The sequence below is a fragment of the Parasteatoda tepidariorum genome, chromosome 6 (genome assembly GCF_982258835.1).
Source record: "Parasteatoda tepidariorum strain Cologne lab strain chromosome 6, Ptep-v5.0, whole genome shotgun sequence".
NCBI classification, from domain to species: Eukaryota; Metazoa; Arthropoda; class Arachnida; order Araneae; family Theridiidae; genus Parasteatoda; species Parasteatoda tepidariorum.
The window spans coordinates 59,668,842-59,695,518 of NC_141760.1; the positions used below are offsets into that span (position 1 = coordinate 59,668,842).

At 27.1% G+C, this 26,677-nt stretch overlaps 1 protein-coding gene across 2 annotated transcripts; it reads right to left on the reverse strand.

The window, feature by feature from the left end:
- Positions 1–6,429: 6,429 nt before the first annotated feature.
- CstF64 (cleavage stimulation factor subunit 2 CstF64) lies at positions 6,430–26,663 on the reverse strand. Of its 2 annotated transcripts, XM_016072924.4 has the most exons (13): positions 26,529–26,663; positions 26,051–26,129; positions 22,392–22,561; positions 22,258–22,292; positions 19,965–20,072; positions 19,752–19,871; positions 18,471–18,563; positions 18,311–18,343; positions 14,262–14,301; positions 12,719–12,865; positions 10,334–10,923; positions 7,201–7,338; positions 6,430–6,749 (listed from the first exon to the last, which is right to left on the reverse strand). In XM_016072924.4, the coding sequence occupies exons 1-13, from the start codon at positions 26,584–26,586 to the stop codon at positions 6,627–6,629; spliced, it is 1,734 nt and encodes a 577-aa protein (XP_015928410.2). In that variant the 5' UTR covers positions 26,587–26,663; the 3' UTR covers positions 6,430–6,626. The 2 variants fall into 2 exon arrangements, with proteins under 2 accessions (XP_015928410.2, XP_015928411.2); XM_016072925.4 differs by lacking the exon at positions 18,311–18,343.
- Positions 26,664–26,677: the final 14 nt, after the last annotated feature.

Sequence of the window (26,677 nt, forward strand, 5' to 3'; positions counted from 1 at the left end):
CATTTTTTTTAAAAATAAGCAGTAGTATTTCTAATTATTATATTTGACACTTAATTATACACTTAAGTTAGAAAAAAATATTTAAGCTCGAAATTGTTACTATTTATCATAAATATTTCAAGTTATTAACAACTTATAGTTTTACATATTTATAAGTCAGGGCTCGAAAAACAGCCCGCCCGCGGCATTCAAAAATTCCCCGCGGAATACGAATTTCTCCAATCCGACGTCCGCGCAGACGGCCATTTTCCCGTTAATGTTCGTGATACATTGATTTTTGTAATCTTACAAGAGTCTAGCGCCTCACTTCTAAAATGACCCTATAATCTAGAAATACAGCAACATACTGCGCATGGTGGAATTGATGTTTTCTTTGACTGGGAGTACTGCAGCGGGGCATTTCAGGAATGAACTTACAAAAAAACACATTACGTACTGGTCTTAATTAAGAAGCGTTAAACGCAATTATGAACATCTACCAAAATGGAAAACCCCTTTCAGATTTTTATGCAGAAATCTCTGTAAATCATTGACTTGATTGTGGAACTGGCAAACGTCATATTTGATTCATTTAAAAGAAAAGAACGCAGTACCCTCGGATAAATTGACATTCCAGATAACTTAACCTTTGTCATTTAAATTATTTCATAAAAGAAATAAATGATTTCATAAAAGAAAGACATACTAGGTTACTATTAGTAACCTGGTATTTCTTTTATTACTGTATAATGTAATCCTAGTAACTACTAATTCATTGTGCAATTTATATAAATGTTTGTAATAAATAAGAGAAAATTATATTTTTATTTATTTAGAAGCTACGGGTTAGTTTCAAAGGAGGACGGGTACATTGTTGGAAAAGCCGTTCTCGGGGACTGGTAAAATTTCTGAGTTTTTTCGAGCCCTGTTATAAGTTATATCACCATATTTCCCACATCTAGCTAATTTTTTCAAACTATTCATTATTTCAACTGAGTTAGAGCAATTTAAATCAGGGTTCCACTCTTTTATCAAAGCAAAAATTAAGCACTTTTAAGGACTTTTATCAAAAAAATTAAGGACTTTTTTTCCAGAAATTAAGGACCTTAAAAATTGCATAATGATCAATAATTTATCATCAAATAAAACATTATAGATTAATAATAATAGATTAAAAAATGGAATAGCTTTTCTTCAACTCAGTCATCCTTTAAAAAAAACTAAATAAAGAAATGTTTAATACAAATAATCTGTGTTTAATTAAAATTAAATTGCATTTAATCACCTCACGCAAGCTTTTAAGAATATAAAGAAAAACTCAAAGAATACAGATTAAACAAGATTTTCTATTTTAAAAATAGAAAAAAACTAAGTAAACAGATAGAAATATATAAATTAAGATGGTAAATTCATTAAATTAATAAAAATATTATTTTGAGTGACTAATACTAAACCAAGGCAAAAATAAACAAACAAATATAACTTTATTGAGGTTAAGACAATTATTTTAAACTAAGTAAAACCTAATTATAATAAGCTAAAGATTTATTAAAATCACAAAATATAGAAAATTTTATGATTAAAATCAGAATATATTTAGTACCTAACAAACAGGAAAAAAGAAATAAATAAAGTACAAGGAAAACTTATCAATTAAGAACTGAGAAACAGAAATGATTGTTAAAATAAGAGCTAACATAAATATTGAAACACAGGACAAGGCAGGTCATCAATTGAAATAAAAATGAAAAAATTGAAAATGTAATGAAAATATTGAAATATAAAAATTGAAAATGTAATGAAATAATTCAGTACAAAATTTATTGTGAATGAAGAGAAAAAAAAAACGTAGTGGAATCAGAAACATCATTTATAAATGGAGATAAAAATCTTTATAAAATAGTCTGCTTTTAGTTATAAAAAATTTTATGCTTACACTGATAAGCAATACTGCACCTCTGAGGAATTAGAATTTATTCAATTAAAAAGTATTGTGTCTTGTATAGATATTGAAGGAACTAAAATAATCAACGATAAAAAAAAAATAAAAAATTTTGTAATAATTAAAAGTATTGTCTGAAATTATACAACAATAATTTGTCAAATAAATCAAAAGGTAATGAAAATTGGATGCAAATATGGATTATATATATATATATATATATATATATATATATATATATATATATATATATTACTATTATTATAAAATAGGGAATAATGAATAGTGATCTAGTGGTCGAATAGTGACTGCCTACCCAGTGATCAAATTACATTTTCAAAAAAATACTCAAGAATCATTATTGTTTATGTAAAAATAGGCCAGGGCATTGTAAGAAATTTTATAGCGTTTTAGATTGTCAGTCAGACTTCGCGATGTATCGCAATTTAACATACGTTTGACATTTATCAATCAGAATTCTTTAAATCAATCAAAAAGAAATAAATCTATAACAAAAAACGTTAATTCTAAAAAAAATTGCTTCTATATCATCAATAGCATTGCATAATTTTTTCAATTAAAATAAAGATGAATTGACTTAAGACTGTCTTAAAGATTGACTAGTCTTAAATAAAAACAAACACAAACTTATTTTAAACTTTTTAAACGTTAAAAATGACTTAGATTTTTTAAAAATAGTAATTAAACTGTTACAAAATATTTTACATACATTACAAATTTAAAAAAAAAAAAGAAATGTCCACTTTAAAAAAAAAATTTTAAAATTATTTGTTGAAAAAAAATGTGCGTTTTAAACATCGTTAGGCTTGTTGTAAGTTGTATTGACTAATGGTCAAACGGTTTTAATGTAAAAATACATGCAAGTTTCTTTATTTATTTATTATTATTTTCCTATTTGAAAATGAAATAGACTAATTTAAATGTTTAAAAATAATACTGACTATCTAACAAATTATTAAGCGAACACGTATTGAAGGAATTTTTAAAAAAATAAAAAAAATATTCTATATTTAAGAGCACTATTGTCAAATTATTGAAAAGCGTTAAAACATTGCTTAACTTTTTATTTAATTTAAAATAATTTAGTAATTTTAACTAACAGCCAAATTAAAAAGAAAGAAAGAACGCAAACTCTGTTTTAATTTCTTCAAAAATAAAAGTAAATTAATTAAATGTAGGCTTTGTTTTAATTTTTTTTAAACTGAAAGCGACTGAAGATTTATTGGTTTAAAAACTAATAGAATTCTATTAAATTATTATATTTACGTGAATTAAATAAATTAAAAAAAAACTTTTTATCACAAAGTATAAATTATTTAAATACAAAATGTATAAAATATTAAACTGTATCACTTTTAAAAAGATCAATAAAGAATCTTTTTTTTAGATTCATGATTTCGTTTCAGTAATATATTAAGTTCAGAACTATCAGAACGAAAATGTAAGATAACAGCGATCGTAAAGTAACAGTCGGTCTGCTGAAAATAATAGACAACGTTAAATCCAAACAGAAAAAAAAGTGACGAAATAATGTGCAACGATTGCTAAGTAGCAAAAGTCTCACTGAAAATAATTTACTTGAAACGTTATATCAAGTCGAAATAAAACGCACAGTGAACGCAAGATAAGTCCCGCTGAAAATAATCTTCAAGAAACATAAAATCCAAAGGTCAAAAATGGTGCATAAAGTAACTATGCATCACGTTCTATATTTCAACGCTGATCCTCGCTCTTGGTTATGCAATATCACGAAACGAACATCATCTTCGTAGCTAAAAATTTAATGAACATCTTCGCAGCTAGACGAAATCAAACTAGTCTTCGTCAGTGCGGTGATAGCTTTAGCATAGGCAAGAATCCTCGCACGTTAAACCACGAGCATCGTCTTAAATCAGATTCCTGATGCTTCGCCTAGAATAAAAGTTATCATATCGGCCTGCCGATATGTGCGTTAAGTCAATTATTCGCGATACATCGATTTAAAAATGTCTAAGACTAGGGCTCGTTAAAATTGCTGCATCATAACAAAAACAAGAGTTTTTGTTGTTTTTTTTTAAAAAATGGGGAAGCCAAACAGAAATAAAAACAAAAAATCGTTCTCATTTTTTATAAGAAAAATTTAACGTTGCAGATTATTTAACGTTGCAGATTATGCTTTGAGTGTTTCTCACAACCGGATCTTTAGAAAAAATGACGAAAAAGAAGGCTCTTTAAAATATGCTATCAAAATAAATAAAAAAAACACAATTAATCAAAAAAGCAAAAGAGAAACAGAAAATTTTCCTAAATTCTTAAAACAAAACTAGCAACATAGAAAATCAATTTTCTATTTTACTGGTTATCCAATTACCTGTATAACTTTAAAAGAAAAAGTGGAGATAAAATATATCAGAAACGCTGTCAAAATGCCGCGCTTTAAAGAAAACCCAGCAAAAGTGAAAAAAGAAAACAAACATTTCACTCTTTTCAAAACAAAAAGTGTCGATGATAAAACGACAAAAATGACTTTCCTGATTAAAATTATACTTCGCCGAATATCCGTAATATCCTTAATATTAAAAAATGGAGTCATTTATAAAATTGAACTTCAGAAGAAAATATGACACAATAAAAAAATACACTTCGCCTTGCGACGATCACTAGATGCTGTTAGCCATTCCTTATATTTTTCATCAAGTGCCCATAAATTATTAAAAACACACTTTCCTGGCATTTCTAACAATTTCACATTTGAATGAAGTATCAAAGCTACCACCTGTGCTATCAGAAAAATTGAATTTCTCGAATCCTATGGATGAAGAAGGTCAATGCAGGTCTTCAGCTGATAAAGTATCTAAGTACTGTCTAAAAATAAGTCAAGACCTCTACCCACCTGCAGTATCACGCTCCCCTCTCCCCACACTAAATTTTTTTCTTTCAGAATGATCCAGAAAGAAAAAATATTTTAATGAAAAAAATTTATAATAAAATAAAAACAATAAGAGCGTGTTTTCTTCTACTTGCTTGTAACCCCTACCCTCACATGCATTCAAATGTTCTACCCTCGATGCAGGATCTCATTCTAAGCGAAAGTCGTACTTTTTAACTGTGGATATTTTTCTAAGATATAAAAATTTTTCCAACCAACTAGTGATACTAGAAATTAACGACTTTTAAGAACCTTGAATTAAAATTAAGTACTTTTAAGGGCCCTTAATTTTCAAAATAAAAACTAAGCAGTTTTTAAGGACTTTTAAGGAGCGTGGGAACCCTGTAAATGTAAACTTTCCTTTGCAAAGGTGAGTCTTACTGCTATTTCTGCTGAAAGTGGAATTTAATGGCACAGGAGTCAAAAGTGGCTTCATGGCACCAAACATAAATATCAATATGTACTCCATACGAAGAAGTTGAACAATTTCAAACAATAAGTCGTTTTGTAAAAAAAATTCAAAAAAAAAAAAAAAAAAAAAACATGAAAGATTACTTAAGAGTTTCAGGGTTGCACCATTTATCTGAAGAATTTTTTTAGGCTTTCTGCGACAAACCACTCTAGCACTAATATCCTTCTGCAAGAAACTATTAATAATAATTAATGTACATGTTATTAATTAAATTTTTAAATTTAATGAAACAGAAACTCTGTATTTACAAAAAAAGCCTATTTGGATGTAATAAAATTGTATGTATTTTTTTAAATGATTAAGTAATATTTTTTTATTCTAATATCATGGGCAATATTCTCATATTTTGTAAGAGGAAAACACACAAATTATTTATTTTTTCGCATTTTGTAAATCATCATCACATAAAAAAAAATAAAAAAATTTAAATCGTAAAATCCGTGAAAGAAAGGAAAAGCAATTTTTTTCCTTCCAAATAAGAATTAAAAAATCACGAGTATTTCATCCCCTCTGATGCATGAAAAAGACATCTATTGAATATAATTGTGGAGGAAAAAAATCCTTGAAACATTTTTGCAGAAAAGAAATTTTTTAATTTTTTGCTTCAATGTTTTTTATTTTTCATTCTTCTCAAATAAGAATCGAAAATTTTGAGCATCTCTTTCCCCTCCGAAGCGCGAAAAAGGCATCTTTTAAATATAATTATAGAAGAAAAAAAAATGTTAAACTTTTTGCAGAAAAGAAAACCAAAATTTTACTTTCTAAAGGAAAATTCTTTCTGTGAGAACTCTGTAACGTTCTGCGACAATGTCGCCGTGTCACTGCGATTCTGCCACGGTGCTGAAGATGAACTTTTTACCCAGTCACAATCCTTGAGAAGTCTTAAGACAGGACTTCAAAAAGTAAACAAAAACAAAACTGTTTTGTAAACCTGAATACAATTCTAATTTGAATATAAATTAGACGGTTAAAAGATTTTTCTGAACTCTGCAGTTTGAAAAAAATTCCATGGAAATTAAAAGAAATCAGCAATTGAACAAACTAAATAACACTAAACATATTCCTGCGATAGCGTTATAGACAACTTAATCAATTAAAAAATTACACTTGTAGTATAAAATATTTTATTAACTAAGTTAGAATACTTTTTTTGACAGGTCATTTTTTTTAATAATAAATGCTTTTAATTCACACATTTAGAGAATAGAAAAATTGAGAAACAAATATACATAGGCTCATATGTTTATTACAAAATATAGAATAAAACTGTGTTTTACTACAATTACTTGAAAAAGAGCAAAAAATTAGGATGCTTGAGTACTGCGAGCAATTTGTTCTTTTAATATCAAAATGCTTTGCCTTTGTTCTGGAGGAAGCATGGCTATCTGCTGATCCGAAAGTTGCAGAACTTGCATTATTAAAGCAGCCTATATAACACACATATATATATAAATATTTATATTAAATAAGATAAAATTAGAAAATTTAGTTTAAAAATAGATTGTGAAATTTTCTTATTCATATCTTTTAAAAAATAGGCTTAAAGCAGGGAAATGGTAAACAATTTCCTATCTGATTGTTAATGGAAAAACTATAATTTATATTAAAGAAATATTTTACCTAAGAACACAAACTTTAAAATTGCGAATGCTACTTTTAATTTTGAAATTAAATATATATTTTTCTAAGTCAGACTCTGCTGTGGTATATATAATTACAAAAAATGTTTTAATTTCATTATTGATAATAAAAGTGACGAAAATTAAGAAGAAAAAAATGCAACTAAAAAATAATTTATGAAATACACTATTAACTATGAATATTTATGAATTACACTATCAAATAAGTCTATCATAAAAATTTGCGAAATAATATTACCTTTTCTTGGTCATGAGGCGCTATAGCAGCAGCTGCTGCAGCTAATGCCTGATTATTAGAGCGGGATGATGAAGCAGGACTTGGAGATGCCCCACCAACTGCAGGAGAGTTACCACCAACAGCATTTAATCTGGGATTCTAAAACATTAATTAATTAAAATATTGTTGGCTGGTGAGATCTTACTTATAGAAAATTGCTTACATAGATATACAATGGAGCCCCAGTTTTACATTGTTCATTTTAAACATTATCTTGCTTCCTACGTCATTTTCTGCTGGTCTGTGAAAATTGACTATACCGATAACATTAAATTATCCAGGATTTTATGTTACTCTTTTTGAAAAAATCCTGCTTTACAAGTCTTTCTAACTGATCAAAATCATTTTATCTCTTCAATGTTCGCACAAACTTTTCCTAACTTTTCTCTTCCTTTCAAAAAAAAAAAAGGCTTGTTTATTAGCTTTTTGTAGCTCTTTTCACATTCTATCTTATTTTCCTTTGTCTGTGAGAGAGGAAAGGAAGTATGGGAGCTTAAATTGTAAAAGTTGCGAGTGGAATTTTCTCCAGCAAATCTGAACCTTTGAATCGTTGTATGTATCCAATCATTTAAGAACACACTAAACAACTAGTTGAGAAATTATTTCTTTTTCTTGATTTTGTTTGCCTGCACGATTCTTCTAAAGCAAAAATAAATGTTCTTTAAGCTCTGAATTTGATTTACATAGCATTGGACACTATGGACTCAAATACATTACAAATGAGTTCATTGAAGCTTCTAGGGGGGTTAATTGCATCTGAAGATCTTCCAGATTCGATGACGTCTACATCAACTGCAAATATGTCCTATTACTTTTCAATTGATTCAATATCTAAATTTAATGCCTGCTCCCAATGATATTGACGAAAGCGATCAAAATAAGCAAATAATATCAGGGGATAGAGATATAACAAATCTTAAGTTGCAAAGCATAAACCAATAAGCAAATATGCAAATAATAGTAAATATTGAAATCGACATTTTCGAAATTGTATCTAAAAACACGCAAAGATTGAAATTTTTTTTTTTTGTAATTCATATCGTAAGTGTCAATGTTTAAAAATATACATAAATTTTTTTTTTTTACCCTGATATAGTTATTCTGCTTCATGTGCTTTTAAATGCTGGTTCAAAGTAAAATAGGGTGTTCCACTATCTGGTATATATAATTTAAATATAAAATTATATAAAATCTTTACAATGAATTCATACAAAGAATTAAGAATCAACAGTCTTCATTGTGTGAATAAAGCAAACTATCTGTCTTCAATCATATCATTAACCGCAAAAACTTTTGAGATGTAGATAATTGAGAATAAATATAAGAGTTAAAGAAAGACTTTTCTTTATATATACAGGGTGATTCTAAAAAGATGGGGAAAATTTTAGGAAGTGATAGTACACACCCAGACAAACAATTTTAATCAAAGAATGCATGGTCGTAAACAAAACGCAAAAGTGCTGGCACATTTGGAAAGTTTTTTCATGCAAACGAGAAAGCTCCATTCCTATTGCGAGATACTGCGCTATGTTATTTGTCGCCAAGCTTTCGGCCGCTGCAGGGAAAGTTCGCCTATCTTTTCCTCGCCGTTGTACCAGCATAGCCGCTGCCAGCCACTGTTTTGAACACTTATTGTAATCACATGCCATTAAATTTGCTTTTATAACTTAACTTCATCGTTCTTTGTGTGTTTTTGCCTCATACAAGAACATAAACTTTGACGCCCTATAGCGGTTTTGGGTTTTGTTTTCGACCCTGCATTCTTTGATAAAAATTGTTTGTCTGGGTGTGTACTATCACTTCCTAAAATTTTCCCCATCTTTTTAGAATCACCCTGTATAGGAATTGTAGTGGACCAAAGAACGTCAGGATATTTTTAGAACAGTATACATATATTTTTAAAAAAGGTAAACGACAGACCTAAAAAGGTAAGTTAAATTATTAATCAAAACTCATGAATTTGAAATATATAATTGCAAATTTTATCAAAAAGGAGAAATAAAATTAACTATTTTTAATTTTTGCAACAGAAAGTTTTAACAGTTACCAATATAATTTTATTAATGTGGAATACAGAACAACTAATAGCAGTTTGAGATCAATAAATATACTATGTATTATAACTATAATTAAAATACACAGTATATTTAATTTGTGTATTATAATTATAGTTAAATTAATTCGTGTATAAATTAGTGTTCCCTTATACCTGTTATTTTACTAAAACTTGTAGTAGAATCCAAGACTTCCTCTATTAAATAATTTCAATGTATGATTTTAATATTCTCAAAGAGTGAATATGTGGCTAAACATTTTTGCACAAAAGTAATTCAGAGGATAATCCCTCAATTCAACATTTAAGTGTTCTCTTATACCTGTTATCTTACTAAAACTTGTAGTAGAATCCAAGACTTCCTCTATTAAAAAATTTCAATGTATGATTTTAATATTCTCAAAGAGTGAATATGTGGCTAAACATTTTTTCACAAAAGTAATTCAGAGGATAATCCCTCAATTCAACATTTAAGAGTTTTATGATATGATTACTGTATTATTGACTGGAATTTTTAATTTTTAAAATCGGATGAAGGAAACAAGTCAATAATTTTGAAACTACAAAAAACCATCTACAAAATTTATTTTATGATATGATTACTGTATTATTGACTGGAATTTTTAATTTTTAAAATCGGATGAAGGAAACAAGTCAATAATTTTGAAACTACAAAAAACCATCTACAAAATTTATTACTGCAATTGCTTAAAATAATAAATAAATATATGACAAACTATGAATTTATCAGCATAAAAATTTTATAATGCAAAATTTTTGAAAATCTTTAAATTCTTAAATTTTTATTCTTAAAATTTGTATTTTTAGTAAACTGGATATTTTGAACACATACAAAAGTCAGGAATATTTGGACAAATAGCTAAAGATCAAGATAAATAAGCATAAATTATTTTTATAAGGAAAATAAGAAATATGAGAACAATTACGAACTCTGATATTTGCTGCACCATGAAATTAATTACATCAATGAACATAAAATGTAACTAATTAATGAACACATAGCTTAAGAAATAGCTTTACCTGAAGGGGCCGAGCAGCAGCTGGATTAGGATTCATAGGAGGTATGTGATCATCCATTCGTCCTGGACCCATTGGTCTATCGAAATGGGGTCCTCTATTACCATGATCCCCCATAGGCATACCACGAGCATCTACAGGAGGTATATTACGACCACCAGGGTTGGGAATATTTCGAGAGTCCATAGGAGGCATATTTCGTCCACCAGCTGATGGATGAGGGTCATGAGACGGCATACCTCTACTTTGTGGCATCCGATGCATGTCATTAGAAGGCATATTTCTCATATCTCCAGGTGGCATGTTGCGCATGTCTCCTGGATGTGCAGCGCTTCTACCTCGCATGTCACCAGGAGGCATGTTGCGCATGTCGCTGGAAGGCATATTTCGAATGTCACCATGAGGCATGCCAGGATTATTAGAGTAACGATTATCAGGCATTCTTCCAGGCCCACCCATTCCTCTAAAGTCCTCATCAACCGCTTGATGTCTCATATCTTTATCTCCACCCATCACTGGAGGACCACGCATATCTCTGTCAACCATGGGCATCTGCCTCAGATCGTGATCGCCAAGTGATCGAGGATTCATACCTAAAAATTAGATTTAAAAAAATTTTAACAGTAGTATCACATATTTAAATAATTATAAGATCTTAAGATTTGAAATTGGTTCAGCTCTGTTATCAGAAAAACTTTATATATATGTCTCCTGATTTAAATTATTTTGTTTTAATTGCACGTGTTGAATTAGCACATTCATAAATAAAATTTATTAAGAGTTAAATATAATGCATGTAATACTTTTAAAAAATAATTTCAAAAATATAGAAATATTTCTTGTAGTGTTAAGCATCCAATCTTTACTAATAAATGATGTTGAAAGTAACTTTTATAAGTTTTATACTGATTACACTAATGATACCTGTAGACATCAAGTTTACCTAGTTTATAGGATTGCTATGGCCAAAGTGAAATAATTTTTACTTATTAAAAACCACTAGAACTTTTAATTATTTCACTTATTTATTATTCCAAAAACAAAGAAAGTGATAAATTCAGTAAATGTGGTTGAATATTGAATATAAACTTCTTATAAAATAGATTTGTCTAATTCCAAAAGGCGAAGGTAAAAAGCAGGGAACCTTTGTAAAATTTAGCATATATATCAGAATGTAATTAATTTTTTCAATAAAAACTTTGAGTATTTTGTTATTAATATTTTAATAACATGTTAATTTTTTCATCCAATATATTATGGATTTAAATATTTTATACTTAACTATCCTTTTAATAAATAAAATAACGAACAAATAAAATAAATAATTATCAAAAAAGGAAAGAAATTAATTCACAGCTAAGATTATGACATTTTTCTCTATGCTACAAACTGAATAACAAATCATTTGGTTTCTAAATACTACTTTACTGCGGCTCTTTAAACTCCGGGATATACAACATTTAAAAAATATTATACTTTTTGGTGTGTAATTAAATTGATAATTTCTTTTCTCTCAATTTCTGATAAAACCGACTCAAATGTATTCAGAAATAAGAGCTTCATGAGGATTGATTGAAAAAATGGGTTTGAGCTTTTCAATTATGTTGTTCAAGATTCGTTGAGGAAGATATAAGAATAGTGAAATGCATACCTAAATGAATAAAAGGAATCATTGCAAACCAAGCATGTCAAATTCGAGCCTTGCGTGACATTTAACATCAAATTAGTTGCTTCCGAATTTGAAAAATCATATGAAAACGGCACAAAGAACAAAAAAAAAATGGTTTAAAAAAAAAAACTGGAGGGAAAACAATCGGAAAACGATGCGGATTTATGACAGAATGACGAACCGCGTGGTTAAAAGTGATAATATTGTTAACCACACAGTCATTCTACACATGTCAGTCATAACATCATATTAAAAACACCAGCTTTTCAAAAACCGTGGAAATGGGCGATAAAATGATAATAACTGAAAAAAAGCGATTGAAGAATGGAGGGAGTGTACTACATCATTGCAAACCAAGCACAACGAAAAGTGATAACTCAAATTCATTTGTTGAATAAACATCATACTAAAATTGGCAGAACTAGAAAGAAAAAAAACCTTGCGGAAATAGATAAAAAAAAAGATAAACAATCAGTAAAAGATGTGGATTTATGATAGAATCATTGCATGTCAAAAAGGATGACTCAAATTAAAAATTAACGTGTTGAAATAACATCGGGATTTGAAGGGGAAAAAATGTGCTAATGGCTGAAAAATAATATAAAAATGATGTGATCAATTGGAACCGTTTTTTTTAAATTAAGAACAGAAGTTCCTTTTTCAAATATGGAAAGCATTTAAGTATAATGTACATTAAGTTTTAGCACATTTAAACTAACCTCTATCAGGATATTGATTTGGTCCAGCAGCAGGAGCTGGTAGCAAAGATGGTCTTGCAGGTGACACATTATGAGGAGGTGGCCTTTGAGGACCAGCTGCAGTATTAGGAGGTATAGGTGAAGAGCCAGGTGCATCCATAGGTATAGCTAAAAGGGATAAAGAAACAAATAGTTAAAAAAAAGTTTTTGAAAATAATGGGCAATCAAGGGGCCAAAAAAAAAAAAATTTCCAGATATGAGTTTCATAAATCACATAAAGTTTGTAATAAGCAATAAACAGTAGAAAATTGGATTAAAATACAAAAATTTAATAACACAATTAGCATAATATTAGTGTTTTCCTATTATGAAAATTTCATCGTCAAAATATCATGGGTCCAAATTTTATTTTTATTTTAGATAAGACTTTTAAGATTGAGAAAATCAAACAGATGTTAAAACTTATCACTAAAAGAGATTAATAATACAGAGTACTTCAAATAATAGAGGATACTGTACGAATTTTTTTCACAAATACCTAGCAAAAAGTCCATGAATGTTAAAAAAAATCTAAAAGTTAAATATGTTATGTAAACATGTCATATGTAAAATGTATGTGAACATCTACATTTCCACCTCTTAAAAAAAATTTATCAAACACAGTTGCTAAAAAACTGTAGTTTCTTGGCACATTATCAAATGTTGTAACTTCTCAACACTGCTAAGCTATAATGACGGAGAGAATGTTGCAAAAAAGTTAGACTTAAATGTAGTAAGTAAAATTGAAATCAAACAAAGGAAAAACAAAAAATTAAGATATTTTTAATACCTTAGTTTATTTAAAATTTTAATTTTAAAATTTAAATATTTCAGAAAGAAAGAAGAGTTGAATTCAAAAATTTAACCAGAAAATTTCAAATTTCTTAATACATTAAACTTTATTCAGTTACAATAATAAGAATATGCCATTGCATATAAAGGCTATTAAATTTTTATCGACACAAAGGAAATCTTTCAGTATTATGTTTTAAAATTAAAATAAAGTTGCATAAATTAATAGAAGAGATAAAATAAAAGTCAATGGCAAAATGAAAAAGTTTCTACAAACAAGATAAAACACTAAATCAGTCAATAGGATTTCTTCTCATACACTTGTTTGTAAAAAAGTAAAGAGTTTTTTTTCCCAATATTTTTTAAAATAAAATTGTAGCTTTTGTTTACAATTACTTTATTTTAACACATTTTTATAAGATATCAAACATCTAGAAGTCTAAGACATTAGATTTGATTGATTATCCCATAACTAAATTAGGTATATTTTAATGTAAAAAAAAAATTCAAGTATTAATTTTCTCTGACAGTCCAAATTAATGCAAACAAGCAATTATTAATTGGATTACTTGTCATTTGTGTTCAGATAGCTTGTCATCTTTCTAAATTTATTCATAAATATAAATATTAGTCATCATACTTTTTCCACATGAATTATTTAAAATATTTCAATAAAACATATGAAACACAAAAGATATATAGAACACATTTATAAATGAGTAAAAGTAAGTACCTGGTGCAAATTGAGGACCTTCATTTATACCAGGAACATTCTAGAGTAAAAGTTATAAAAGAAAACATTAGAAAAAATCTTAATATCTAAAAAACAAAAGAAAATTTTAGAGAGCCTTATTTTGTATTCATCTTGTTTTGGACAAAATTTATTATACATTCACTTTTTATATGCTAAACTTTTGATGATTTACTATGAATAAATATATTATGCATTCACTTTAAATATTTATAATTTTAATCATGTAATAAAATTTAACTACAAATTTGATTATAACTGAACATTAAAATCCTATATTGGAATAATCTATCACTAGAGAGAGAAAGAGAAAAAAAAAAGCAAATATTTTAGCAAGTTTTTTACATTCTTACAAGATTTTGGCCTCGTTTAATTTCATAAAATTAAAGTCTTGAAATAAAATACAAAAACCCTGAATAAATTGGGATTTAATAAGATTTTTTCTCTAGAACTAAGTCTTACTAGTTTAAAAGTCTAACCTATACAAATTATATGCAATATAATTTGTATAGACAATGCTTTAAGCTACAAAATCAAACACAAAATCTTACTTTCTTTGAATAAACATACACCTTCTTTTCTTTTTTACACATTTGGATTCTTTGATATTCAAAATAGGGAAAGTAGTTGCAATATGGAAAACATTAATCCTATTGTTTGCGCAGGAGAGCAGTCAAAAGTTCAGGCCCCTTAGTGTTAAGTTCGCTTTTAGAGTGTTTCACCATTTAAAAGAAATCTTATTTTTAATCATACATATTTTTAATCTTTTCAAGAGCTATTTGATTACTTCCTTACAATCATTGAATTTTATTATTTGAATTTATGTATATTAAATTGGTGTGAAAATTTATAAGTCTTATAATTTATTATTTTTCTAGCTATAAGTAAATCAAATAAAAAAAATAGCAAATAATCATTTAAAAATAATAATAATAAAATTGCATGATATCTTTAGATAAACAAGTTTTAGAATTTTGCAAAAAAAAATTTCTTTATTCAATTATTAACAGAGATTTTCTGTGAGAAAAAGTATGTTTTCATGTCTGCTTTTTTAAATTAAAATAAAGTCTGCACAAATTAAATTGCATATTTAAAGTTAGATCCTAAAGTCATTAAGATTGAGTCTCTAGTATGTGAAGATACAATCATTCAATCATTAGATAAAAAGTTATTAAAGATATATATATATTTTTTTTTTTTTGAGGGGACGCACTCTACTATAACATTTAAATAAAAAGTAACATTAATGTGTCATCTATTAATATAGACTCCTTTCCTTTTCTTTTAGTATTTCAATATATTAGCAGTAAACATTTGTTTTATATTTTAACGTATTTCCTTTGCAATAATAATTTAATGTAACTTCTGTGGTTTCAGATTGAAACTCTAGCTTGATTTTGTTTTTTTAGGCATCAAAATTCAAATTGTAGTGGTAACATTGATTAAAATGCAAAGCATTAATCTATGTCTAATGTTAAAGAAACCTAGTGTTATTTTTATTATTATGATACAACAGCTAAATTGAGTAATATATGAGAGCATAATGTTGGCAAAAATTTTTACACGCTTTAATTGAATTATTATAAAAATTATATTGTAAAAAGAAATCTCTTTTTTAAGGTTCATGAGCATCTATAGTACTTAGTTATGACATAGGTTTTGTAATTGATTACTAATCGAAGTAGGAAGGAAAATCAAAAAATACAGTCTTTAAAAAAACGTGCATTTGAAAAAAAAGGTTGCAATTTAGAAATAAACATAGCTTTTAAACAAAATAAAATTATCAATTTAAAAAAAAAAAAAAACCTAATCCAATAGAGAAACTCACTTTTATGGAAGCTGAACAAATGCTTAATATAAAAAAAATACACAATTTCACAAGAATTGCATTGAAAGTTTAAATAATATACAATCAAATGTTTAACGGGATAAATGAGGGCATTTTAAAGTTCTAATTGATGATATTAGTTTTGACAGAGACTTCTAAAGCTTTGAGCTCTGTAAAGCTAATTAAGAAAATTGCAAGTTCAAAAACTTTTAGCAATAGCAAAACAACAATAAAATAAAAAAAAGCATGTAAAGAAAATAATAGTAGAATATTTTTATTTTAGAATTGAAAGTGAAATCAATTTCAAAAGCCAAGCTGAAAAAGAAATTTATAAATACATCAATCTTCCGCCCTTTGCTTTTGCACTAAAATTTTCTGAAGGGAAGTAAACAAAAAAATAAAGATATTTCACATCATTTTCAGTACCATGAAAATTTTGTTAAGTGTTGATACGACACCAAGTGATTTTACAAGGTTACAATGAAAACCTCTAGAAGTCGAACTGTTTACAATTATGTTTAAGAACTTCCTATACAACGAACATCAATAGCAAAAATTTCAATAGAAAAAGATCTCAAAATTTTACATCTATTTTTAATCTAGAACTAAAATATCTGTACTTTTATTTAGCTGACTGATAATCAAATTTTTCTCGCATTGTTTGGAGTGTTTCATTCTGTGTCATATACCAAGGCCCTAGTGATACATGAGAACCTTTACTTTTTATTATTTTTCAAGCACAGTAGAGCGTCGATTATCCGAGCCGCTCGGCACCGAACGTGGTTCAGATAATTGGAAAGTTGTTTAAAATCTAGTTTAAATTATTATTATTCATGCACTAACTTTCCTTCACACTTTTTCTAGGCTTAGGACTGTCAGTACTATCTAAAATAGCTCTGGTATGTTTAAAACCTTTTTTTTCTTTCAATTTTTCAATTTTTTTTTTAAACTTTTTTTTTTTCAATTTGAATTATTTTTAACATATTTCAGCTTTTCTATAATTTTTTTGTCAATTACTGATCTTACCACATTTTCTTTATTTCCCATTGCAAAAGATATCCAGCAAAGACTTTTGTTTCAAAGAAGATGCTCTTTTTGTGCAGCTATATCCCTTTTTCTTTTTAAATAAATCAACTGAACTGGATCAACTTCATTTTAACCTTCTAGCCAATTCATTGCAATATCTAATGAATTGCATGCTTCTATACGAGAAGGTTAACTATCTTGAACTTGACCACCTACTTCTTCCACTGTGGAGTTCCGATTTTGATTCAAAATATTTCAGCTACAATTTAATCATTTAAAATTTGAAATCCTGAGTCATTTTCAGTGTCTCGACACCAGTCTTTTATTTCGTCTGCTGTATAACCTGGCTTCTTTTCACCCGAAAGATCTACTGATTCCAAAACTTCAGTTTCGTTTTTTTTTCTGTTAAGAATTTTATTCCAAGATTTAAGATTCCAAGCACTATAATCACTAATCATTAAACATAGGTGACAACTACCCATCCCCCAATTGTAGAGCTTCAACACTTATATATTCATAAACACCTTCCACATTCCAACTATTATAGATTGTTAAAATGAAGCTCGCATTCTTTGAAGATAATTTTCAGTTGAAGAGGGCTAAAGGAGTATGTAGGTTTAACTGTATAACAATACATGTACGTATGGCTACTATAAGAAAACTGCTGAAAAAAGTTGTAAATTAAATATGGTCTTCAGATGTAGTGGATGTTATTTATTCTTCTAAATTTGGAAAAATTGTCAATAAGTTAAAAAGTAAACTAAACTTTAAAAAAAAAAAATAAAGAATTCGAACACAGTTTGGATAATTGGACGTTCGGATAATAAGGGTTCGGATAATCGGCGCTCTACTGTATAATGATATTGATTAGAAATTTTTTGAAAAAATTTATTAGGCAGAGAAAACACAAGACTAAAAGTGTGCACTAATCACATTTTTGCACATTCAATATTGTGACTAGGAAAAAATTAGTAGATTATGTTTCATTGTATCAAGTTTTTCTCAACCCTTGATCCAAGAGTTGTAAAACATGTTAAAACTAGCAAAAACTATAATGAGGAAATATAAACAAAAGACAAATTCTAAACAATTATATTAAAAAAAACAATGCTATATAAAACGATACAATTACACAAAATTCTTAAACATCTATACAATAAAAATAAAATGGAAATACTTTTAAGTACTGTGGAGTTGAAAAGGCAGAATGCTAAAAAAAAATTAGAAGAATTATTTAACATGCAAAAACATTTTTTTATAAAATAATAAAAAAAATTAAATGCTAATTCAAAAGCTATTTTCAGCTAAAAAAATATGTATATATGTTTGTTATTTACTGTTGGTGCTTGTGTAGCATTAGTTTTCCCTTCAGGTGTTGGCAACAGTGCAGATGCTGATAAAGTAAAGGGGTTCTGAGCATGTAGCATAGTCTGAAATAAGAATAAAAATAAAGTTAAAACATGATCAAATAATATGACTCCTAAAAGGTAAAATAAAAAATTTTTCTTGATTAGTAGAATTTTTTATAGATCATAAATATTTCCTAAATATCTAAATCAATATTTATGAAATGTTAAAAGTTTCACTGATCAAATTAAAAAGATATTGAAACATATTATAAATATGAAACAACTATACTGAGCTGATTTTCAACATATACAGCAAATATTATTACTACTAGGGTTCATGCAAGTGTGTGAACATGGCGACAATTGTCATCAAAGGATCTACAAATGTTACTAAAATCATATGCAGGGGCGACAAATTTTTGGCCTTAAAATATGTTTGGAATTGACAAAATAATAAAGAAAAATAGTTTTCTGCATTGAATTCCAAGCATTTAAAAGAAATATGTTGCACTAATTTTATTGTCCTAAGCGTGGTATTCAAATTTCAAAATTTTATAAATTAAAAGTTGGAACTTCAAATCTACATGTTGTGCTGCGCTTTGCATTCATGTACTGATAGTATAATTACTCATTAATGATATTTTTATCATCGATGGTATGATTAAATATTTTTTGCTCTTTTTTTAATTTACTTATTTAAAATTTTATAATTCTTATAAAATTAAATTTTAATAAACATTTTGTTAGCTATTACTTTCTCTGTTTATACATTTATCTGATCTCTGCCTTTTAAGTTCTAAGTTGAACCTATTTATTAATATTACCTTTTTTTCAAGTAATTTTAATAAATATTCATTATGGGGAAATAGACCTAATTAGTTTTAGGGTGTTATAGATAACAATAAAGAATTTTTGATGTATACCATAACATCAATTATGCAACTGTGAAGTTGAATTTTTTTTTCAAGTTTGTCTACTATATTAAGTTTTCTGAACCACTAAATAAATACCAAGATGGTCCTATTGGACCACTAAAGTTTTATTGTTGTGTGGTGCAAATCCTAATTACTTTTTCTTTAATTAAACAGAAGTTTAAATTTCTCCCCTCTTCTTTCAATGTAACTGTTTAAATTTCAAGTTTACCAAAAAAATAACTTTTTTTATTATTTTCAGTACTAAGAAAAAATACAAGGAAAAAGGGATTGAAATTTTATACATAAATTATCGTCAAAAAATGAAGAAAATAGAGTTTTATAAGAAAAAACTTACTTTTGCTTGAATGGGATCAACTAGCTTCATAATAACCTGAGCTTGTAATAAAGCATAACACAGTTGTGGATTTTGCATTAATAAAATACGAGCTTCGTTGGGATTATTTTCAATGCAAACCTTATAAATAAAATAAAACCAAATACATTTTAAGAAATAATCAAAAAATTCAACTATAGAGGAAAAAAGCATTTTTTTTTCTTCAAAACTTACCTTCATTTGAATCATAAGTTCATACAACTGTTCTGGAGGAAGACTACTCATGATTTTTGCTATTGCATCAGGAGCTTGATCTCCAGATATTTCAGGGCCATAAGGGCTCTAATAAACAAAATGGTTAAAAATAATGAATTTAAAAGTATTAATACTTAAATTTACTTCACAAGAAAAATTTTAAAAATAAAATTTTTTCGAGAAACATCTCCGAAAGAAAATATTGTAAGGAGATTGATAAGTTTTAAATATAAAAAAATAATAAAGCAAAAACTTAACTAACTCTTAACAAAAAAATTTCTTCAAAATTAGGTGAGGAATGCGATGAAAAAATTATTTTTGTTTTTTGGATCAAAGTAGATTATAACCACAAAAAAAAGAATAGGCGTATGAAAACTAACATATATATTGCTCCGTGTACAATGAATTAAATTAACTCAACCTTTTCGTACGGACTGTCACATGCCAACAGGAAACTCTCATCTCCCAGCCGAATAACTGGCATGCTAAAGCGATTTTTCATTCACTCCCGACCTTCAGATATTTATGACAATGTTCAGAAACTTTTTCAAATCTACAATTTCTGGCACAAGGTGACATTATATGTTCATATTATAAATAGAAGTAGATGCTGTTAAATATTAATGCAGAAAAAAAATTGAAGTACCCAAATTAGAGAACTCACAAATTGCAAAAAAGTTATATAACAGTGTTTTCATCATAGAAAAAAAATGGGTGAGAATTTCTCACCCTTTCTCAAAAACAGGGTGAGATTTCAGAAAGTTAAGTGAGATTTCTAAAAACTGAAAAAATACAAATAGACTTGGAAAAAAAATGTCTTTTGTTATAATACATTTTAACGTCTTCTATTTTTTAAAGCATTGACTATTTTTGCTGCATCATCATAGAAGATTTTGCCTTTACTAGGTATTTGTCCATCTTACATTAGTGCATAAAAAAATTTGAATTTACATAAAAAACCATACCTACAGTAAACACGTGGTTGCAGAGAAATGTGTTCTGAAAGGGGTTCCGTGGTTCGGAGGGGTTGTGTTCTGTTGTTCGAATAGGTTCTGAACAATGCCTACTGGTAAATAGGGAAGCTAGATAACGGGGCAAGTGTTGAAAATAATGAAGATCCAGGTAGAAAAGTGAAACAGATTTTATTCTAAATGACATAATTCGAAGCTTTTTCCAAAATGCGAGAAATTCGCAAATTTTGAAATTGATTTATAGAATGCGGGAATTTCTCGTGGTAATAATTTTTTAATGTGAGAAAAGAAAAAAATATGCGAGATTCTCACGTTCTCGCGCTGTAGTGAAAACACTGTATAATAACATAATTTGTTTACTGTCCGATAGCCGCTCTCACAAAACCAGTTGTCAAGCTTGCTTTATTAAGTACTAATTCCATAGAAATGCAATTTCAGCTGTAACTAAAACAATTTTAATTCGATAATTCTAGAAATGAGTAGAAGCAAATAAAAATTATTTTATTGTTTATTATTTATTGTGTAATATTACAACCCCATTTTATAGTATTCCTAACTATAAAAAAAGATTATAACAGAAAATATTATTTATAATATTTTAAGATAAACTAGTATAAAATTCATTTTTGCATATGCTTCTGTATTTTTAAGAGATTTTTTGGTACTATTGTATAACAGAAAGATATTAAGATTTTTTTTAAATAAATTTAAAAAAGAAAGTCAATATTTAGTGCAAAGTGAGCTTTAATTTAACAAGGTTAGTAAACAGCATGTTAATAAATAGAATAAAAAACATGAGAGAATTTCATTCAGTTCAGTTGCATTTAAATGTCTGAAAGGTAAAAATATCTCTGATTTGGGCATGGGCAAAGAGATGGTTTTAGTCAAAAATAGAGGGTTTTAGTTTATAAATCTAATTGCTCAAAACAACATTGATATTTAAAGTGTTCATATTAAGACAACTTAAAATAAAGAAAATCATTTTCCTGTTTGACAAAAAAAAAAAGAAAAATATTATAAAAAGTCATTTTTACTTAAAATTTTTTGCAAGAAATATGTTTTAGTTAGAAACATTTTAAATAGACAAAATAATATGTTGTGTTAATTGCTTCGCTCAGTTAACTTTGATTTACTTTATCTTGCAGTTTAACACTTTAAATAAATTCCTTCCTACACAATAGTTTTGAAGAAGAAAAAAAACTATACAATACAAAGCAAAAAGGTTTTAAAACAACAACAAAAAAATGGGACTCAAGTAAAAAAAGTAAATTTTTAAATGAAAAATAAAAACCTGAATTTACCTCAACCGGTGGACCACCTAATGATGCTTGCAAATCTAGAAAAAAGAAAAATTGTTAATATTACAATTAAAGATCAATAAATCTAGAAAGAAGAACTAAGTCCAAAGATGACTAATGATACCTAAAATGCTTACTTTTTAATTCTTCTTTACTTTTTTCACTAGCAGCATTATCAACACGAAGAGCTCTGCCATTAAGTTCATAACCATTCAAATTACGCATAGCACTGAGAGCCATTTCTTGATCTTTATATTCACAAAATCCATAACCTTTTGGTTTTCCTGTTTCTCGATCATACACTAATCTGAATTTTTTTTTTTTTAAAGGAAAAAAAATTCTTGATTATCGCAATTTTAAAGGAAAACTAAATGTTCATAAAAAGCTTACATTAAAGAAGATAATCCATATAAGTTTAAAAAATTATCTTTCTTTAGATATATCAATCAATTATAAACAAATAATTTATCTTGTTTTTGTGCAGAAAATTTTACTAGGTTACACATGATTTTCAAATTTTAAGATTAAAGAGCCAGAACTTAAAATATGTAAATAAGCCTAATATTTGAAAATAATAAATCAGGTAATATTTTTGTATATTATTTTAAAGCTTTTTATATTTTATATGCCACTCGCAATTTTTACTAAATTTCGCCATATACTTTTCAAAGAAAGATAATGGTAACAGACTTTAAAAATAGTAATATAAAATTAATTTGTTAATCTAAAAAGTTCTGAAGAAGATTAAGTATTTTTCTTTTGGCATTGAACCTAATATTACTCAAATTTTAAAAATATTTTGTTTGTAATGCAAAAAATATCATTAATTATTTCTTATAAAGTAAGATCATAAACATACCAAGTTATATATATACTAATATTTTAAAATTTACTACAGTAGCCGAAGAAAATATCTCACAGGACTGATTTAAAATTAATTTTTTAAAGCTTTAATACTGTCTTAATTGTAATATTTTTGTCATCTCTGCATATGCTAATGCTGTTACCACCCTGACGAAGACAATTTAGTCTAGCTGCGAAGATATTAATTTCGTCTTGCTACAAAAACAATATTTATTTTGTGATGTTGAATGACATATAGCAGTGTTTTCACTACAGCGCGAGAACGCGAGAATCTCGCATATTTTTTTATATTCTCGCATTAAAAAATGATTACCGCGAGAAATTCGCGCATTCTATTAAAAAATTTCTAAATTCGCGAATTTCTCGCATTTTGAAAAAAATTTCTCTTTTGCGCCATTTAGAATAAAATCCGTTTCACTTTTCTTCCTGGATCTTTTATTATTTTCAACATCTGTCCCATTATCTAGCTTCCCTATTTACCAGTATTGTTCAGAACCTTTAAGAACAACAGAACACCATCCTTCCGAACCACGGAACCTCTTTCAGAACGCATTTCTCTGCAACCACGTGTTTACCGTAGGTAAGGTTTCTTCATGTAAGACGTTAAAAGTTTTTGCTCGTTAATGTAAGATGGACAAATACCTTGTAAAGCCAATATTTTCTACTCCGAAACGGACGAATGAAAATGAAACAAATGTGGGTAGAAGCGATCAAAACGAAACAAATGCGCATTTGAGCAACCTAATGAGAATAGCTGAATGAAAAAGTAGATGTAGAACATTTTCCATATGATGATGAAGCAAAAATATTCAATGCTTTAAAAATTAGATGTTAAAAATGCATCATAATTAAAGAAATTATTTTTTTTTCTAGTTTCTTTGCGTTTTTTTTTTTTTTTTAATTTTTGAAATCTCACTTAACTTTTTGAAATCTCACCCTGTTTTTGAGAAAGGGTGAGAAATTCTCACCCATTTTTTTTCTGAGATGAAAACACTGCATATAGCAAATGGAATTTATGCAAGGAATTTCACGATTTTATGCATGGATTAGCGCTGAAATGTAGAAATTTTCTTTATGCATCCTTTTTCCCCTGGGGACTTTACGCTTCTTGAAGATTATTTTCAGCGAGACCTATATCAGTTTGCAGTCGATATGCAATTTATTTAGTCGGGATAAAGTTTTTTGTAAATTAGTTTCAGTGGGACTTCTACCTAGCGATCATTGCGCATTGTTTCATGACTTTTTGCCCTTCTTTTTTTTTTTGTCTGCTGAGATTCATTGTTATTTGTAAATTCAGTTTAGTAGGCCAATTGTTACTTTGCGATCGATTATTTTGACTTATTTTCATCCTGAATTTTTGTTCTGAACTCAATCTGTTAATGAAAAGAAATTATGAATTAAAAAAATTCACCAGATTTTTAATCATTTTTTTTTTTAAATGATACAATTTTATTTTCAACAAAAAAAATTCTTAAAAAGATTAATAATAAATAAATTAAATAAATAATACCTTATAAATAAATTAAATAAATAATAATAAAGAAAGAAATCAAAACTTACTCTTGTTTTGACATTTATTACATTTGGTCATTAGTCAATACAACATTATTATTTTAAATAAATAAGTAAAAGAAAGTCTAATGGTTCAAAAGCAAGTTTTTGTTCAGCAAATGATTTAGAAATTGCCTTACTTAAATGTACAATTACTCTTCTTTTTTCTTTTTTAATGCATGTAAGTAAAACATTTTTTTAGAATTTTATTATTTTTAAAATAATAAATCTTAAGTCATTTTCAATTTAAAAATAATAATAAAACAAAGCTTTTGCATCAGTCTTAAGTCAATCCATCTTTATTATTTTAATTGAAAAAAATAAAGCAATGCTATGGATGTTATAGAAGAATTTGCTTTTTTTTTTTTTCAATTAACAATTTTCTTTGTTATAGATTTTCTCATTTTTTTATCTTTGATTGATTTAAAATTTCGGATAGTGCAGCCTTGATTTTTAAAAAAAATTCCGATCCTATGTTATGGCGCGATACATTGCTATATTGTCTATCATACAATGTATCACAATATAAAATTTCTAACATCATCTAGTCCTACCATATATAATAAAAATACAATATAAAATAGTAAAACAATATAATAATAACATATAGTATTATAATATAAAATATTAGCATGGTAACATAAAAACATTAGCTAAATAAATACTAAGATTGATGAAAATCACTTAATAATTGAAAACAAATCATTTTAAAAAGAGTAGGAAACCAACTTCAATAGTGAAAATATAACATACAAAGTTACACAAACCATATTGGAAATTATGGAAAAGAGAATCAAATTTGAGTAAAAAGAAGTGTGAAATATGTTATGAAATAAAAATGCACACTAACTACTAAATACTGACTTCAATTTTTAAAAAAATAAATTTTATAACAATACAGAATGTATGTTAAAAGTTCAGAGTAAACTTTTCTAATCTTAAAAACAAAAACTTAATTTAGTTTAAAGTTAATTTTATTCTATATACAAAATAAGAGAAACATAAGAAATCAACACATCAAGGTAAAATTAACGAAACTAATATAAATTGTCTTAAAACAGTTTATTTAAGGTGTAAAACTTATACACACATTTTATTGATACAAAAGTTTAAAGAAAAACTCTGTTCTTAAAATAAGCAAAAAGGAGACTCATTTGTCTTCAAATTTGTTAGTTTTAGCTGAAAACTACCATATTTAGTGAAAAGATTTTATTTGAAGGTCAATTTTAGAGAACGCATAACATCAGTTTTGATTCAACAACATGTGCACAGCAGTTAAAGAAACATTCTAGTAACACAAAATTATAAATTTAATTGCATGCTAGTTACACAAAATTGAGAAAGGGGTGGAAATTACATAAAAATCATAATATATAATCACCTAAAGCTTACGACAGGACCCACTTCAGCAAATATATCTTTTAATTGTTCTTCAGTGGCTTCATATGGAATGTTCCCCACTAGAACAAAACTTCTTATAAATTTTTGACAAGTTTATTTTTCAATACAATAGAAATATAGCAATATACATATAGCAATGTACATACAAAAATCCTATTTTGGTTACAAAATATTACAATAAATAATTGGTCCTCGAAATAATTAGAAACTTAACTCTACAAAAAATCAAACACATAGTAAAATAGAAATAAAGCTAATAGAAAAAAGAATAAATAAGAGTACTTTATTCTTCGGATCCTATAATGCAAAAAGAAAAAAAAAATTCTATAGGTAATTGCAAGCAATTCCAAATTAAAATAATAGTTGAATAACAAAATGAGTAACAATTCTAACTTCAATTTAATATCTGTTTAATATCTAAATTATTGAAATAGAATTTGTTCTAAAGAAATACAAACCAAACACAGATCGCATAGATCTTTCAGCCGCTGATAATGCTCCTTGCATAGCAGTCATTTTTACTTTAATAAATATGATCCTTTTATATTTATTAATAAAAAAAAGATTCTTTTTCTTTGTTAGAAAATGAGAAAAAAATAAGGCTGTA